Source organism: Cricetulus griseus, chromosome 8 (assembly GCF_003668045.3).
Source record: "Cricetulus griseus strain 17A/GY chromosome 8, alternate assembly CriGri-PICRH-1.0, whole genome shotgun sequence".
Taxonomy (NCBI): domain Eukaryota; kingdom Metazoa; phylum Chordata; class Mammalia; order Rodentia; family Cricetidae; genus Cricetulus; species Cricetulus griseus.
In genome coordinates this window covers 93409785-93427356 of record NC_048601.1, presented here as the reverse complement: position 1 = coordinate 93427356, position 17572 = coordinate 93409785, and the positions used below count along the sequence as shown (strand labels likewise).

Here is a 17572-nt window from a genome sequence, read left to right as displayed (position 1 = left end):
ATGTTTTAAAATGGCTAAGAAAACAAAATAATAACTGTAGCCTCTGCTCTATCAGGTCTTCAATGGAAATTGAAGTCCTCTGACATATCCAGATGAACCAAAAAGTCTTTTCCTACAATATTTAAATGAATCAAAATCAAGTCAATGCCTAGGCTAGTAGCTCACATCTGTAATCCCAACACTTGAAAGGCTGAAACAGGAGAACTATCATAAGTTCAAGGCCTACAAGCAAATTCCAGGCCAGCTGAGGCTATAGTGTAAGACACTATTTCCAAACAGACACACACATACACACACACACAAGTGCAAAATTTTTTATAGTGAGTGTAAGAACTGTTTCTTAGTGAAGTAAAGGAAAATATCCAACTAAAACTAGCAACGTTAAGTAAAAGTTAGTTTCTGACTTCACAGAAGTCTTCAACAGTTGTACCAGTTAATTTTTTTGTCAACATGACATAAACCTGACATATGTAGGAAGAGGGAATATTTTTTTTTTGGAAGAGGGAATATTAATTAAGAAAATTCCTCCATAAGATTTGCCTGTAGGCAGGTCTGTGGGGAATTTTCTTGACTAGTAACTGATGTGGATGGACTCAGTCCAATGGGCATAGTGACACCCCTAGGAAGGTGGTCGTGGAGTGTGTAAGAAAGCAGGCTGAGTACACCTAAGAAGCAAGACAGTAAGCAGAATTCATCCATGGCCTCCACATTAGCTCCTGGCCTCCAGGCTCCTGTCCTGACTTCCTCAGTGATGAACTCTGATGTGAAAATGTAATCTGAAGTAAATCCTTTCCTCCCCAATTTGCTCTTGGTCATGGTATTTATAACAGCAATAGAAACCCTAACAAGACAGTAATTTACTGGGAGAAGTTACAAATTATGGAGGAAACTAAGAAAACCCTGTAACTTAACAGCGTAGTGAAAAACTTAAGCATTACTCTTTTTCTCAGGCTGCCAGGAAGATGGTGGACATTCAGACCAAAAGAGGCCCACGATCTTTCAAAACAAGAAGCTGTTCTGCTGTCAGAAACTGGCAAAGAAAAACTCCCTCAGTACTACAAAAAACATTGGTCTAGGCTTCAAGATGCCCAAGGAGGCCATCGAGGGCACCTACATAGACACAAAACGCCCCTTCACTGGTAACATCTTCAACCGAAATCTGATCCTGTCTGATGCTGTGACCAAGATGAGAATGCAGAGGACTGTCATCTGCTGGCACTATATCTATTACATGGAAAGTGCAATCTCTTTGAAAAGCACCACAAGAACACGTCTGTTCACCTGTCGTCCGTGTCGCGTGTCGTCTTTCCCCCCCCCCCCCCCCCGTCTCAGGGATGTACAGATCGTCAACATTGTCACCTTGGGAGAGTGCAAGCCCCTGAGCAAGACTGTGTGCTTCCACGTGTTCAAGGTCACTAAGGCTGCTGGCCCCAAGAAGCAGTTTCAGAAGTTCTGAGAGGACTCTAGCCTCCCTAGAACAAATAAAGTTATTTAACAGCTTAAAAATAATTCAAGCATTAATCATGATTGTATTAAGTAATATATACTAACCATGGATCAAGGAGCCATTTAGCCACTGAATATAGTAGTTTTGAGGAAAAGCAAGCAGGATTTCATTGCTGATGATTGAGAAGGGTAAAAGCAAAACAGCTCCAGCTGAAACCGCTAGAGTGAAGGTGCTCAGAAACAACCTGCAAGAGAGAAGAGGTATCATCACTTGGGGTCTGCAAGGCAGTGAACAGGAAAGCAACAGCCAGTATATTACATAAGAATCCCATTACAGATATGCATCTGAGGAACAAACAGCATGCATAGGATCTGGAAAGTGCAACCAGGTAGAATCCATAACAAGATAGAGAGATACATACATACATACTTAGATACATAGATAATAGATGATAGATAGATAGATAGATAGATAGATAGATAGATAGATAGATAGATAGATAGAGATATATGAGAGTGCTGTACAGTTTTAAGAAATTATTAGTGTGTGTGTGTGTGTGAGGGGAGGGAGACTGGAGTGGGGAGGGTGAAATGGCATGCATATAAGGTCAGGGACAACTATGTGGAGTCTGTTTTCTCCTTCTGCGTTTACAGTGACTCCAATACTGAACTCAGGTATCCAGGCTTACAGAACAAGTACCTTGACACACAGTCACCTCACCAGCCCCAATATCTCATTAAGCAAGGTTAAATTAAAGTAGTAAATAGCAGAGAAGTAGTAAATAATACTAATCAGTATTTCAAACACTATTTCAATATTTCTGAAATAATACAGCTTCAATATGTAAAAAGGGTCTAAAGTAAATTAACTCAACAAAACAAACTGAAGAAAAACATTAACAGCAAATACAAAGTAGGCTCTCTATTCGCACCAAGAAATGCTTACATATCATCAGGAAATGTGTTGTTCCAAAATCCATCATTTATAACAATCCACAGAGTAGAATGCAATCATGAGGGACTTTAATTTCCCAGTTACACATTTCTGAAAAGCTTTAAATTTTTTTATAGCAAACACCTAATTTTGAAAAGGATTTTAAAATGAACAAATAGCAAGACAGAGAAAGGTGGATTTCTGTAAGTTCAAGCCAGCCTAGTCTACAGAGAGTTCCAGGCCAGCCAGGGCAACATAGTGAGACTCTGTCTCAGAAAATAAAGGGGAGGGGGAGATAAAGGGGAAAAGGAGGAAAGGGGAGGGGGAAGGAGAGGGAAGATGGAGGGGAAGAAACGAAGAAAGAAGGTGGGTTGGCAGCAGTAATGGCAAGGAAACTTAATAAGCATTAAAGATAGAACTTGAGTATCCGTAACACTGAAGTTAATATTCAAAGAATGTGAAAATCAATGTAAGAATTTTAAGTCATAGTAGTTAGGCCAGGCAGTGGTGGCGCAGGCCTTTAATCCCAGCACTTGGGAGGCAGAGGCAGACAGGTCTCTGAGTTCCAGGACAGACAGGACTACACAGAGAAACCGTGTCTTGAAAAAAACAAACAAAATTCACAGTAAATGTTTCACCCCAAATTTAATCAAGTAACCTTGCACTCAGTGCCATCCTGTGGCAAACAACAGAAACACGTGCCTACATAGCCACAAGTACCCTGGATACCCCTGGGTTTGGTAAATCAAAGGCCAACAACAATTTAATGTACATCAATGGAAAACTCCAAACAAAGCTCATCTCAGACAAAAGAGCATCATGAATTGATCCAAAGAATGAAGAGCACATGTCCTGGAAAAACACTCAGGAAAGTTGCTCACCTGGACTGGATGGCCAGTTCTAGCACAGAGAGGACCATCACCCTGATTAGCATCATTCCTGTCAATGTCAAAGCCAAGGTCAAATCCAAATACTCACCATCCCAGGGCCTACACAGCTCTCCCAATTCCCTGGGTCCCCCAGCAGGACACAGTTCACCTTACACTTATTCCCCAACCTGTTTCCTAACCCTTAATGGATCATGTACTTACTTTCCAGGCCTCTGCACACAGGCTACTCTCTTTCTCTAGAGTATCCCTGCAACACTCCACATGGCAGATTGCCAGAAGAGCAAGACAAACTTCAAATGTCATTTGCTTGTGTCCCTTACTTCCTACCTTCTTGTTCCTCTCCATAAAATCAGCTCCTCTTTCCTCTTACCTCCATAACACTTGACCACACACCAGGCCAACATAACTTCCAATCCAATACCTGACAAAAGGAGTTCACTTATGAGACAAAGAGATAAATCAGTAGGTCACAAAATGGCCCAGAAAATCCAGTGTCTATGTCATCATTACTATTATACTGCTTTTCAACAGCTATGGAGCCTCTGCTCCACACTTTGTTACTGTGATAGACCTGCCCAGAAAGCAGAAAACCACTTTTGCTGCCTACAAAGAGCCACTGGTAAAAGTTTCCTGTAGAGTTAATGCTGACAAGGGATCCTTAAAATAAAACCCTGAACTAGAAAACTATAGAAGAGACAATGCTTGTGCAATCATAAAACATGCCCTTACAGAAATGTCACCTTCTAAACTGAGTTGTGAAAGGAAGGAAGGAAGAAAGAAAAGAAGGAAGGAAGGGAGGGAAGAAGGGAGGGAGGGAGGGAGGGAGGGAGGGAGGGAGGGGAGGAAGGAAGGAAGGAAGGAAGGAAGGAAGGAAGGAAGGAAGGAAGGAAGGAAGGAAGGAAGGAAATACTACATCCAGAATATTGTACCTTCTGTGATTATGGTAGTAATGAAACAAAAATATTTTCTTGAATATCTACCATTTGTAACTATCCTCTGTAAGCAGGAGAGTGTGTGAACCCACTTGGATGCTAAATGCTGTCAGTGGCTCAGAAAGCAATCAGTGCAGGTAAATTACTTCAATAAGCCTGCCACATACACTTCAGGTAGCAAACAAGAGCCAGGACCTGGAGTGTTGGATCTTGGCTATTTCAAGTGGATAAGTACTTCCTTCTTGACATTTTACCACTTCTTCAGCATCCCCTCCTTTCTTTCTACACACTCTATGAAATGTACCAATATGTCATCCTAAATGTTCTGCTTTGAATCTGAAATGTCCCCACAGGCTTACATTTTGAAGATACATTCTACAATTTGTGGCACCATTTAAAAACTGCTATAGCTCCATGAAATGGGGCCTGGCTGGCAAAAATCACAGGTCTCTAGGTTTCACCCACCTCTGGTTCCAGCCTATATGCTTGCTCTATTTTCTGGTCCATCTGCAGGTAACAAAACACTGGCATACACTGCCAACACTGTGGATTGTGAACTACATAAAAATAAACCCTTCCTCCCTCATTAGCTTCTGATGAGAAAAGTAACTGTCACAGCCTTTATCTGGCTGCTCAATAAAGGCATACTCATGAATTCAGCCGCCAAGTGCTCACTCTGACCAGTGCTCCTTAACCAGTGGAAACCCCAGAGTGTATTACCATAAGGATCACACACAGGCAACCACCTGAAACGGCTTCTGTTAGTGCACATGCCACAGAAGACTGACCCAGGAATCTCTTGGTAATACTCACTCACTTAACAACCTTGATTCTGAGTCAGCACTGTTCATGACATGCTAAAACATTAAACAAGACATTTTTTGCCTTCACAGGGCTTCTAAGTGAAGTATTGCTTAATGCTATGAGAGCATCAGACAACAAGCAATAAAATATTAAATGGGTAACTACATAACATAGTAAATGTGACAGGGACTATAGAAAATAAAACAAGTAAGGAGAACTGAAGTGGCAATGGTCAGACAAGTCAGACTCTGAACACAAAACCAACATGGCTCCTGACAAGAAGCTGGAGAGGAGGCAAAGACAACTGAGAGGCAAGGGGCCTAAACCGGAAGTCTGGTGTCTCATGATGTACAAAAGGCAGGCTGAATGGGGAAATGAGGAAATCGGCCTTAGACAGGTGTGGTTTGATGTCCACAAGGCAGGACTATCACAAGCTGCTGCCCTGTGATTTTTCTCTGCATGCCACAGGTGACTTGGAGTTACTGTCTATCTAGTGACCCTATCTTCTTGGTCCCAGATCAAGGCAGTGACTGCGAGGGTAGTCCACTCTAAGATATTCTTCCTTTCAGTTAGGATTTTGTGGAAAGATAAGTTTGAAACTACAAGAGAAACCTGTTCCTTGTCAAACTTCCAATGTAGTCATCTACTGGTTTCTATCAGAATGGACTCAAGACTCTCCAACTGTATGCAGTGGCTCAAATCCATCACCATAATTATTTATTTTGATATTTAAACTGTCCCCAATTCGGTGTGAGGATCCTTAAAGGACTGTTTCCTTTAAAATATCCCAATAATTCTTACACTCTTATATTCTGTACAAGAAAAATATAAAATTAACCTGGGCCTTTCCCTATCCAGCCCTTCTATTATCCCCCTTTAAGGAGTCCTGGCTCTACTTAGTAGAAAATTCTATGTAACCCTGGCCTATGAATCCCTGTGCCTGGGAGGTCTCCTCAGGAGACAGACAAGCTGAGGCGTACAGTGTGCAATCTGCATGTACAAACACATGGCCTCACTCATTTTTGTGCACAGTTCTACTGGTAGGCATTGAAACCATGTGTTCACAATGACACAACCCCAACTCCAAACCAACAACTCAGTGGCCATTTCTGTTTTCTCCTTTTCCCTTAGTTTTTTGTTCCTACTGACTTTAATCAGGCCTCCCCACCCACCACACATGGAGCCAGTGTCCTGCCACACTGATTCCAATTCTATACAGCTGCACAGCTTCCTGTCTGGGTCAGCTCCCCATTCTGCACTGAACGGTCTTGACACTCAAGACACCCTCCTTCCCCGGCTCAGCTCCCACACACCCCTGGCAGGCTCCCTTGGGCATGGACACCCTCTTAATCTATGGTGACACTGACACTCTCGTGGAGACCTTGCCACCCTTTGGGGTCCCTGAAACTGCAGTTAGGGATGACTGTGAGCCACCATGTGGGTGACAGGAACCAAACCCAGGTCTCTCTACAAGAGCAGCCAGTGCTCTTAACCACTAAGTAACCTCTTCAGCCCCAGACTTCACATTTTAATAGGCAAAATCTAATAGAAAGAACTTAAGTGTTTGCCTTTCAGTTTGATACTTTAAAAATTAAAATACATTTCTATCATATCTCCTCCACATATATAAGGAACCTACAATGCAATCAGGCCCCTCTGTGCTCTCGACAGGCAAATGTGTCACTCTGATCAGAAAGTCTACCTGCTGCTTGCCTCAGAGAGTCTGCTCAGAACACAAAGTAAATGGCTGACAACTTGACTGTTTTCCCTTGTACTCAGGGTCTTGCTGTGTGGTTCAGGCTAAACTCTCAATCCTCCTACTTCTATCACTAGAGTGCTGAGACTACAAGCCTGTGCCCATGACACCAAACCAGTTCTTTCTTAAACAACCTTTAAGCTCTTTTCTTCTTTAATCTCCAGACAATAAAATCTAACTTTTTTTTTTTTGGGGGGGGGGGTAAGACAGGATTTCTCTGTGTTGCTTTGGAGCCTCTCCTGGAACTTGCTCTGTAGATCAGGCTGGCCTGGAACTCAAGAGATCCACCTGCCTCCGCCTCCCAAGTGCTAGGATTAAAGGCATGTGCCACCACTGCCTGGCTAAAATCTGCCATTTCTTTAAATAAGCACTTAGCAGGGGAAAGGAATGTGGTCTCATGTAACCTAGGCTGGCCTTACTTACTATGTATCTGAAGCTAGCCTTGAACTCCTGATCAAGCCACCTCACCCATTATTAGGATTACAGGCATGTGCCACACTCAAAGATATTCAGTTATAAAGTAACCATGTGTATTTGCTTACATGTGCTTTTTAAGAATATGATTAATAAGGATTACTACTGCAGGCAATTATCTCCTTTTTTGTGGCACTATTAGAAGGTATAGCCTTGTTAGAAAAAGTGTGTCACTATTGGGGTGGGCTTTGAGGTCTCTCTTCTCAAGCTTCACTCAGTGTGACAGCCAGTCGACTTCCTGTTGACTCTGAGTCAAGTTGTAGGACTCTTAGCTCCAGCACCACATTCGTCTGAATGCTGCCAGCTCCCCATCCCGATGGCAATCTCCTGAGCCTCTGAAACTGTAAGCCAGCCACCTCAATTAAATGCTTGCATTTATAAGAGTTGTTGTGGTCATAGCGTCTCCTCACAGCAATAGGAAACCTAACTAACACAAATACATACGATATCCTGTTGACTACAGCATCCTCATCTTCTTGTTCATCTGAAAAAAAAAAAAGTTTATAGTGTTATTATTTTATCTCCAACAAAATGTCTCATGAATTTATCTAAAAACGTACCAAAAGTATAGTTTTAAAAATTCAATTACTGAATGAAAGACTTTCAAAGAGCATTTTGTAAACTTCAACAACAACCCAAATGTAAATTTCATTATAACATGAGTTGTGATTTTTTTTTTTTTTGGCTTTTTGAGACAGGGTTTCTTTGTGTCTTTGGAGGCTGTCCTGGAACTAGCTCTGGTAGGCCAGGCTGGTCTCAAACTCACAGAGATCTGCCTGCCTCTACCTCCCAAGTGCTGGGACTAAAGGCATGCGCCAACACCACCCAGCTTGAGTTGTGATTTTTTTTTGAAAAAGTTGAATAACTAACTGACACATGTAAATTAAAGTTTTACAAAAACATAGTCCCAAAATAAAACTGAGAACCACAGGATGATTGTGAAATGCAGGTAGATGATGTCAGAATACACTACTTGTGAATGAAATGTTCTGGCTGTTAAAAGCCAACAGACATTTTTATTATAAAAATGTCATACTCTTAGAACTTACCTGCTTTTTCTTTAATTTGAATTTTCATTAGTAAATAAAATACTAATATTTTCTTAAACCATTCTAAACTACCCTGGATAGCATCACTTCAACAATTCAAAAGCATTGTCCAAGTTACAGACAGAAAAAATACCATTTTCTGTACCTCTTTAAGTACCAGGCAGACTTCATTAGGATACCTCCTCCCCCTCCTCTTCCTCTCTCAGGCCTCTCAGCCACCATCTCTTTCATCCTTGCTCATAAGCCAAAGAGACTACCAAAGTACACAAACACTGCAAAACCCTCCCGATCCGTCCGGCTCTTTATCTGTCTCATGTCCTGCAAGGCTCTCCTTGGGTCTGTGAACCTCTGGTAACTCACTTGCCTCAGTGTCGGTGGTGAGTTTTGGTCATTCTTTGTAGTGTCTATCATGAATTACAAACTGTCCAAAATAACTTTACAGTCAAAGGCTCCACAAAATCACTGACAATTTTCATCCTGATTCTCCCACACCTAATCCATTACCTCCTTATCCAGATCCATTCTATTCCACCAGCGAGGTCTATGGCCTTTCCCACTCCCTGAAACTACTGGATTAACCTGAAGATCATCTGAGTCTACAGTTTTCCTATGCGTCACCATTAACTTCCCCCTTAAACAACACATTTACACTTTTCACTCAAACTTTCTCCTTCCTCCTATGTGTGCATCTATGAAGCCATGTGACCTAGTGCCTTGAAAAATAACTGAGGCACTGTCTTGAATATGCAGATCTTAACATTTCTGGCAGATTACATGATTCAAGGAACACTTCTAAACAGTTATAGAGATGACAGCTCTAAAGCATACAGTAAGAGCGGTTCCTTTATTTCTCTCTAGTTTGATGAATTTTAAGCTGATATTATACCAAAGAATCTTTAATACATGGAACCTTTAAGTCTCATAAAGCACTGACCATCAGCCCAGAACCACAAGTAGAAAATATTAATATTTTTTTAAAAAGCTGAGACTTAGCAGAAGGCAGTTAGTACATGTAAAACTCTAAAAAAATGCGTGAATTGATCAGTTCATTAAAAAAATAAAGACATGAAAAACCCTCTAATTAACTCAGAACAAAATGAAACAATACAAGGATACTATATAAATAAATACTGGTACAATCATGGATACTCTAAATTCTACATTGCTCTGGAGAAGGAAAACAGTGGCTGGAGAGACGGATGGCTCAGCAGTTAAGAGCACTTGCTGGTCTTGACGAAGACCCAGGTTTGATTCTCAGCAACTATATGGAGGTTCAAAACCATTTGTAACTCCAGTTCCTGGGGATCCAACACCCTCTTCTGCTCTCTGCAAACATGGGGCATGCATACAGTGCACAAATACACATACATGCAAAACACCCATAGCACATAAAACAAAAATAAGTAAATAAACAAATACATCTTTCTTAAACAAGAGAGAGACAGAAATGATGAGACAATTTTGTAGTGAGAAAATGAAGGGTGCTGGGGTGAACAGGATGCTCAGTTAAAACCAGCCACAAGGAACCAAACACCCTCATAAACTCTGGATTTCCCATGTACTAAGTAGCCAATGCTATTCTTAGCTGGACATGAAAATTGTGATAAGCAAGGACTCTGGTCTAGTAAGGTGACCCTGAGCATAGTCAGGTTCCCTAGGGGTTATTTTTAGTGTTCTTAGTACCAGATAACTGTTTACTTCAGCATGGCTGCACTACAGTGTGTAGGTGGAGCCCATATACCACCCACACATCCAGCTCTGATGAAAGCTCTAACAAAACTGCTTCTACTTGCCTGATTTTCTCTTGTATCTTGTAATGATGAAGTAGGAAACAACGTAGAGAATGGCAAAAAGAAGAAAACATATCTGAAATGAAAATTAACAGGCCATTTACATTTTTGTCTGTCATTTTTATAACTAACAAAAGATACAATCTTTAGTATCTAAAGAAACTGAAGGATCTAAACTATTGAAAAGTGAAACTTTTCAACAACATTTCACAAATGTGACATTTTTATTAAAAAAATATTAATTAAGGTCAATTCTGAAGATCTGCAGTATTCTAGTTTAATACTATTTTGGTGAGAAGGCCCACTAGAGTTTCTCTTTTCATAACTTGATCAAACCATTATCCACAATTCTGGAAACTGAAATCAATGAGCACACATTACCCTCCTGAAAAGCAAAGCACGCTAACAGCTTCAGTAATGTCTAGAGGATGTGCTGGTAACAACCTGGCAGAGTCAATGTAGCAGCATCACGCATCAATGTGGATAAAAATAACTTCAATAAATACACCACATATCCAAATTTAAATTCTTTATTCAGCTGTGGTTTAAGACTTAAAGATAAATTCCATTTACTTTGTCTAACAAAAACTGTACAGTATTACTATATATGGCCTGAAGTTCTGCTACCCATGCCTAGCAGCGTCCTCCCTCTCACTGTGCAACTGGTGGAGGGATGAGCTCATCAGCTTACCATCTTTACTGATTAGAACCGAGAATATACTCTCAGGGATTTTAATGTACACACAGTTCACTGTTCTTCACCACATCACTATGTCACACAGCAGGCCCTCTTATGGACGCTGGCATCCACTGGCCACACCCCAACCTGGCAACTCCCTTTCTGGTCCCTGAACTGTTTATTCTACTCTCTACCTCTATGAGCTCAAATTCTTTAGATCCCATGTACAAATGAGATTATTCAATGCCTGTTTTTCTATATATGCAGACTTCATTTGGAAAAATATCCCCAGATTACCCCTTGTTGTCCCAAATGTCACAATTTCCTTAAGGCTACATTGTGCATGTCAGGATTACACTTTCTTTATTCTACTGACACACACATCAGTTGCCTCTGTAACCTGACATGGTAAACCCTGAGCACACTGTCTCTCATAAACCAATTCATTTCCTTTGAATGTGAATCCAGACTAGAAAAGGCAGACCACATGGGCTATCTACTCTGCATTCTGGAGGGTACAACATCCTGTCTTGATGCCAGTGGTACACAAGGCTTCCTTTGTTCCATGTCCTCAACAGCACTTCTCTCTTATTCTTTGGAAGCCACCATTCCAACAGGTATGAGGTGATTCTTCCTTTCAATTTCTCTATGGCAAAGGATACTAAGCACATTGTCATACTCCTGTTGTCCATTTGTATGTCTTCTCTTGAGAACTGTCCACTCGGGCCTTTTGCTCATTTTGATTTGGGTTATTATGTTTACATTGCACTCCTCTTGTCAGAACTAGGGCAACAAATGGGTAAACAGGGAAGGTCAAGAAACAGGATATCCATCAAAGATTAAATGCTAAAAATAAAGCCTCAGTCAAGCTTATGGAACACGTGGAAAAAAATATGAAGACTTTCAGAGTGCTGAAATCTAGAGAGCACCCTGAGCAGGGACCTGGCAGGATGAGCTGGTGGAATATGATAACAAAGACCTGGCCCCTGGGTAATGATGCCACTCGGAAATCACTGAAAACGGAGAGGAGCACTACGAACCGAGTGTCAACACTCTCAATACATGTGGGAGAGTGATGACAGACAATCCTCACACCTGTTCTGGAAGCCTGAAGATTGTCAGAAACACGAGCTAACAAGAGGATGCTAGTTAAGTTACAATCGACTACTGAAGTCCTCTGAAGCACAGAAAATGGGTCATAAGGAAAACCAAACGGTGGAGAACATAAAAAAATAATGGTCTACGATGCAATAGGAGTAGGACAAGGAAAGAGGAATAACTTGGCAGTAAAACAGTAAATAAGAAGACTAAAGTTGGATGTCAGGTAACTGGCAGAGGCTTCCTGAGTTGATTTGTGAGGCATACTACATCCAGGAACCCATTCTAACACTAGGGACACTAGTGAGCAAAGGTGCACTCTTGTGATGCTCACATTCCAGAGAGAGAATAGCAATACAAACAGATAAATAGATAAATTACAGTGTGTTTGAGGATGGTTAGTCTGGGCCTAGGAAAATAGAAAGTACCATTAATAACAGAGACTCATCTCACCAGGATGTCATCTGAGAAACAATGATGGGTCAAGAGGAACAAGACTAGCAGTGTGTGATACAGAGAAATAACGTCAGGAGCCTGAGGCAGGATGGCTCCGTTGTGTTCAAATGAAAGGGAAGAATAAGGGATGAGCCTAGGGATTAATAGGAGTCCAGTGCACAGAGGACTTCGTTCCAGGTGCTGGTACTTACACATGGAAAGTAACAGGTAGGTTCTGACCATGAGGGAGACAGGAATCCAGGTAAGATTGTGAACAGAGGGGTGACATGATCAGATTCAACTCACCCCAGTTGCCAGAAGCAGACGCAGAAGCAGAGACCAGAAAAGAACTGAGCACATCACAATGCAGAAGAAACACCACTCAGACCTATGGAGTGAGGCATTAAGAAATCATTGAGGGTTTTTTGGTTGTTGATGTTGTTGTTGTTTTTCTAGACACCTGGAAGAAGTAGGTGGCGCGCAAAGTGTGTTCCTTGTTTGGGTGTGGAGACCACAAGGTGTGAGCCACAAGCGCTTCAGGTGCTCTCCAAGTTCTTGGTTATGGAATATCTGGCCCATCCTGCAACACGCAGCTTGGCTGCTGGAGTTGCTTATGGCATGTGCCTGAGCTGGGGCCTCCGGGGCCACCTTGGGATGCTCCCCCAGAATTCAATAAGTGAGACAAGTAAAGACAGAGAAGACAGTGACCAAAGCAAGCATCCTGGAGGAAAGTGGGGAGTACAAAATGATTCTTGTGTTCGAACTGACCTAAAGATGGGAAAAGGGAAGGTCACTAGTGGTCCAGTGTTCCCAGGCTACTGTTTCTGCCTACAAGCAGAAGCCCTCAAGGGAGAAGTCCTCAAGCGCTCAAAGGGTGGGAGCACTATGGCCAGCCCAAAGTGGTGGTCAAAGCCCCAGATGAAGACACCCTCAGTGAATTACTGACCCATGCAAAAATGTTGGGACTAAGTTTAATTCATGATGCTGGACGTACTCAGTTTGAACCAGGCTCTTGAACTGTCCTGGGAATTGGGCCAGGACCAGTAGAACTAATCGATGAAGTTACCGACCACCTAAAACTTTACTAGATGAGCTTTTGTGTGATGGTGATTCTGTCTGACAAGTATGAAATCTGTCAGTAACAATAAAAGCTTAATTCTTGCCCCACTTGAAAGAAAGGAAGGAAGGAAGGAAGGAAGGAAGGAAGGAAGGAAGGAAGGAAGGAAGGAAGAAAGAAAGAAGGAAGGAAAAATGATTGAGTGTCAGTGTTCTGAAAACAGGCCTGCTAGGACTCATAAAAATAAACACAAAGTTCTAGTCCTGAGAAACTGGAAAGACTGAGTTGCCAAGTCCTGAGTCAGGGAAGATTACAAAAGGAATGGTCCGGGGGGGAGGGACGGGCTCTGCTGAGTTTGAGGTATACACTATGAAGGTGAAAAGGTGAGTGAGAAGGTCTGTATATAAATCTATACTGTTCAGAGGGAAAGGCTAGGTTACAAGTTAAAAAAAATAAAAACTAATCAACAGATGACACACAATGTCCTACGGCTGAGGTGCAAAAGTAGGCAAAGAGAAGTCTGAAAACAAAGGGCAACTCTCAGATGTTCAGCATCAGTATAGAGGCTGCCAGACAAGCCGTTAGCGAGGGTGGGGCACTAAGGGCTTGCACGTCTGACCCACATGAAAGAAAAGGGAATTTACAACAGTGTCAAATACTGCTGACAGGTCAAACAAGATGAGGACAGAGGAGTGACAACTAGATTTAGTGCCATGGAAGTCATTGCAACCTTGACAAGAGCTGTTTTTCTGAAGTAATGGAGACAAAAGTCTGGCTAAAATGGATTCCAGGAAGAGCTGGAAAGAGAATTGCAAGCAAAAAAAAAAAAAAAAGAGGTACTAGAGTTCTTCCCTTAGTGCTACAACAAAACAAAGGAACTGTGAAGAGAAATTCAAAGTCAGGAGGCTTTTTTAAAAGATGAGAAAAGTTATAGAAGAATAATCCATCAGTCAAAAAAAAAAAAGGAGAGGGAAATGGAATAATGCTGAAATAACTGTAAATCTGGGGGACTGATGGAAAATCTTTCTGAATAAAGGGAGGGGACTGGGGGGAGGAGAAAGAAGAGGAGAGGAGGACCATAATAATGACAGAAGTGCAGCTGACAACTGGCTTAGGCACCATGGAAGTTACTGCAACTTTGACAAGAGTTGTAATGGATACAAAAGCCTGGCTGATGTAGATTCTGGGAAGACCTGGAAAGAGAAAGGAGTAGGCCTGAGAGGAGGGAAGGAGGAGGAAGAAGACAGTTCCACTAATCTCTGCTCTCATCTCCTGTTCTCCTCTTGATCTGAGCTCAAAGGACCCAGGCAGTGGAAGGGATGACCCAAGAGCCAAATTTCAGGTCCTAACATTCCTTGGCCTCCATGCAGCAACCTCTGTCAGTGTTGTCCTTCCTTCTCTGATGGCTTCCCTTTTCCTCAGGCCTTACCAGCTGTGCTCCTCTGACTCCTGGCTGAAAGCACCCTTCCAATCCCATTCCCCAAGCTCTTCACAGGCTTTATCAGTTTCCAGGGTTAACCTCCGGCCCCAGGAAGCCCTTGACCACTATAAAAGCATTCATTGGCTTATGAAAATGCAAAACAAGAAGACTGGAAGACAGTGAAGCCAAGGACAGGCTGAGGACCAGAAGAGCAGGAGCCAGAGCAGACATTTGGCTACAGTGAAAGAACCAAGGACAGTATTTTGGTGGAAGAAGAACTTGAAATAATTTAAGAGCCAAAAGATCAGGGCGGACCAAAGATAAACTGTCTTCTGGACATGACAGGCTCACTGCACTCGTGAACCCACAGCAGTTTTGGTTGTCTGAATATGATCTGTGTAAGATCAAGTCTGTCAACTTGATTCCAGCATGGAGTGGGAGGGACTCACAATCTCTACCCTTAGCTGAAGAGCTACGGAGTGATGGGGGATGTCTTTCTGTATGCTGTGAATATGTTTCTCTTATTAGTTAATGAATAAAGCTGTTTCAGCCAATGGACAGGCAGGATTTAGCCAGGCAGGAAATCTGAACAGGGATAGAGAACAGTAATGGGTGGAGTCAGAGAGATGCCATGTAGCTACCAGGAAGGCAGGCACCAAGACCACATAGAGATATACATATGAATAGAAATCGGTTAATGATTAAGAGAGACCTCGCCAATAAGAAGCCTGAGCAATAGGCCAAACCATTTATAATTAATATAAGCCTCTGTGTGTTTATTTGGGACTAAACATACTCAGATATATATGAACAGCATAAACTGGGCTTGATGGGAGGGAGGAAGATAATCCCACTTTTCCAAAAGCCGAAAAAAAGAAGGGTAACCCCACACATAATACCAACAACAAATCCAAAACAAACAAGAATTAACACTCAATGGTCCTTAATTTCCCTCAATATTAATGGTCTTAACTCGCCTATAAAAAGACACAGGCTAACAGAATGGATACAAAGACAGAATCCATCCTTCTGCTGCATACAAGAAACACACCTCAACTTCAAAGACAGACGTTACCTCAAAATACTGGCACAATTCTTCCCAGACCTTGAAAGAATAATACTCACCTTTATATGGAAAACAAAAGACCCAGGATAGCCGAAACAACTCTGTACAATAAAGGAACTTCCAGAGGCATCACCATCCCTGACTTCAAGCTTTATTATAGAGCTATAGTCCTGAAAACAGCTTGGTATTGGTACAAAGATAGACAGGTAGACCAATGGAATCAAATTGAAAACCCTGTTATTAACCCACACACTTACAAACATCTGATTTTTGACAAAGAAGCTAAAGTTATACAATGGAAAAAAGAAAGCATCTTCAACAAATGGTGCTGGCATAACTGGTTGCAGATAGATTCATATCTATGGCCATGCACAAAACCTAAGTCCAAATGGATCAAAAACCTCAACATAAATCCAGCTACACTGAACCGCTTAGAAGAGAAAAGTAGGAGGTGCCCTCGAACAATTGGTACAGAGGACCCCTTCCTGAACATAACACCAGTAACACAGACACTGAGATCGACAATTAACAAATGGGACCTCCTGAAACTGAGAAGTTTTTGTAAGGCAAAGGACACAGTCAACAAGACAAAACGGCAGCCCCCAGAATGGGAAAAGATATTCATCAACCCCACATTGACAGAGGGCTGATTTCCAAAATATACAAACAACTCAAGAAGCTAGTCACCAAAACACCAAATAATCCCAATTAAAAAGTGGGGCACAGAACTAAATAGAGAAATCTCAATAGAGGAATCTAAAATGGCTGAAAGACACATAAGAAAGTGTTCAACATCCTTAGCTATCAGGGAAATGCAAATCAAAGCAACTCTGAGATACCATCTTACTCCTGTCAGAATGACTAAAATCAAAAACACCAATGACAGTTCATGCTGGAGAGGATGTGGAGGAAGGGGAACACTTCTCCACTGCTGGTGGGAGTGCCAACTTGTACAGCCACTTTAGAAATCAGTATGGTGACTCCTCAAGAAAATGGAAATGAGTCTACCACAAGATCCAGCAATTCCACTCTTAGGCATATACCCAAAAGATGTACATTCATAAAACAAGGACATCTATCAGTTCAACTATGTTCATAGCAACATTTTGTAATAGCCAGAACATGGAAGCAACCTAGATCCACCTCAACTGAAGAATGGATAAAGAAAATGTGGTACATTTACACAATGGAGTACCACTCAGGGAAAAAAAAAAAAAAAAAACAATGGAATCTTGAAATTCTCAGGCAAATGGATGGAACTTGAAGAAACCATCCTGAGTGAGGTAACCCAGTGACAAAAAGACAAACATAGTATGTACTCACTCATATGTGGATTTTAGATGTAGTGCAAATGAGCAGCAGCCTACAATCCACACTGCCAGAGAAGCTAGGAAAGAAGGAGGACCCTAAGAGAGACATGCATGGTCCCCCAGAGAAGAGGAAAGGGACAAGATCTCCTAAGCTAATGGGGATCATGGGGGGAGGGGAGAGGGAGTTAGAAGAAAGAGAAGGGGAGAGGAGGACATGAGGGAGCAGGAAGATCTAGTCAGGGGAGGAATGAAGGAGAGCAAGAAAAGGGATACCATCATAGAGGGAGCCATTATAGGTTTAAAGAGAAATCAGGCACTAGGGAAATGTCCAGAGATCTACAAGGTTGACCCCAACTAACAATATAAGCAATAGTGGGGAGGCTACCTTAAATGCCCTTCCCTGATAATGAGATTGATGACTACCTTATATGC

General features: G+C 41.9%; 1 protein-coding gene and 1 pseudogene across 8 annotated transcripts in view; one reads left to right on the top strand and one right to left on the bottom strand.

Moving 5' to 3' along the window:
* The window catches only part of Lmbr1 (limb development membrane protein 1), a 135048-nt gene that overhangs the window by 105370 nt on the left and 12106 nt on the right, over positions 1 to 17572 (bottom strand). For 5 of the 8 annotated variants that reach the window (XR_004770972.1, XR_004770973.1, XM_027428644.2 and 2 more), the window contains exons 2-4: positions 10079 to 10151; positions 7681 to 7720; positions 1552 to 1691 (exon numbers count right to left, since the gene is read on the bottom strand). Coding sequence is in view for 4 of the 8 variants with exons in the window: in XM_027428644.2 (XP_027284445.1) it covers positions 1552 to 1691; positions 7681 to 7720; positions 10079 to 10151 (253 nt within the window). In the remaining 4 variants the exon portion in view is untranslated. Of the gene's footprint in view, positions 1 to 1551; positions 1692 to 3261; positions 3281 to 7680; positions 7721 to 10078; positions 10152 to 17572 lie in introns of those variants that run through there. The other 3 variants (XM_027428643.2, XM_035448514.1, XM_035448512.1) reach the window with 3 other exon arrangements.
* Positions 12529 to 13457, top strand: LOC100753070 (annotated as a pseudogene).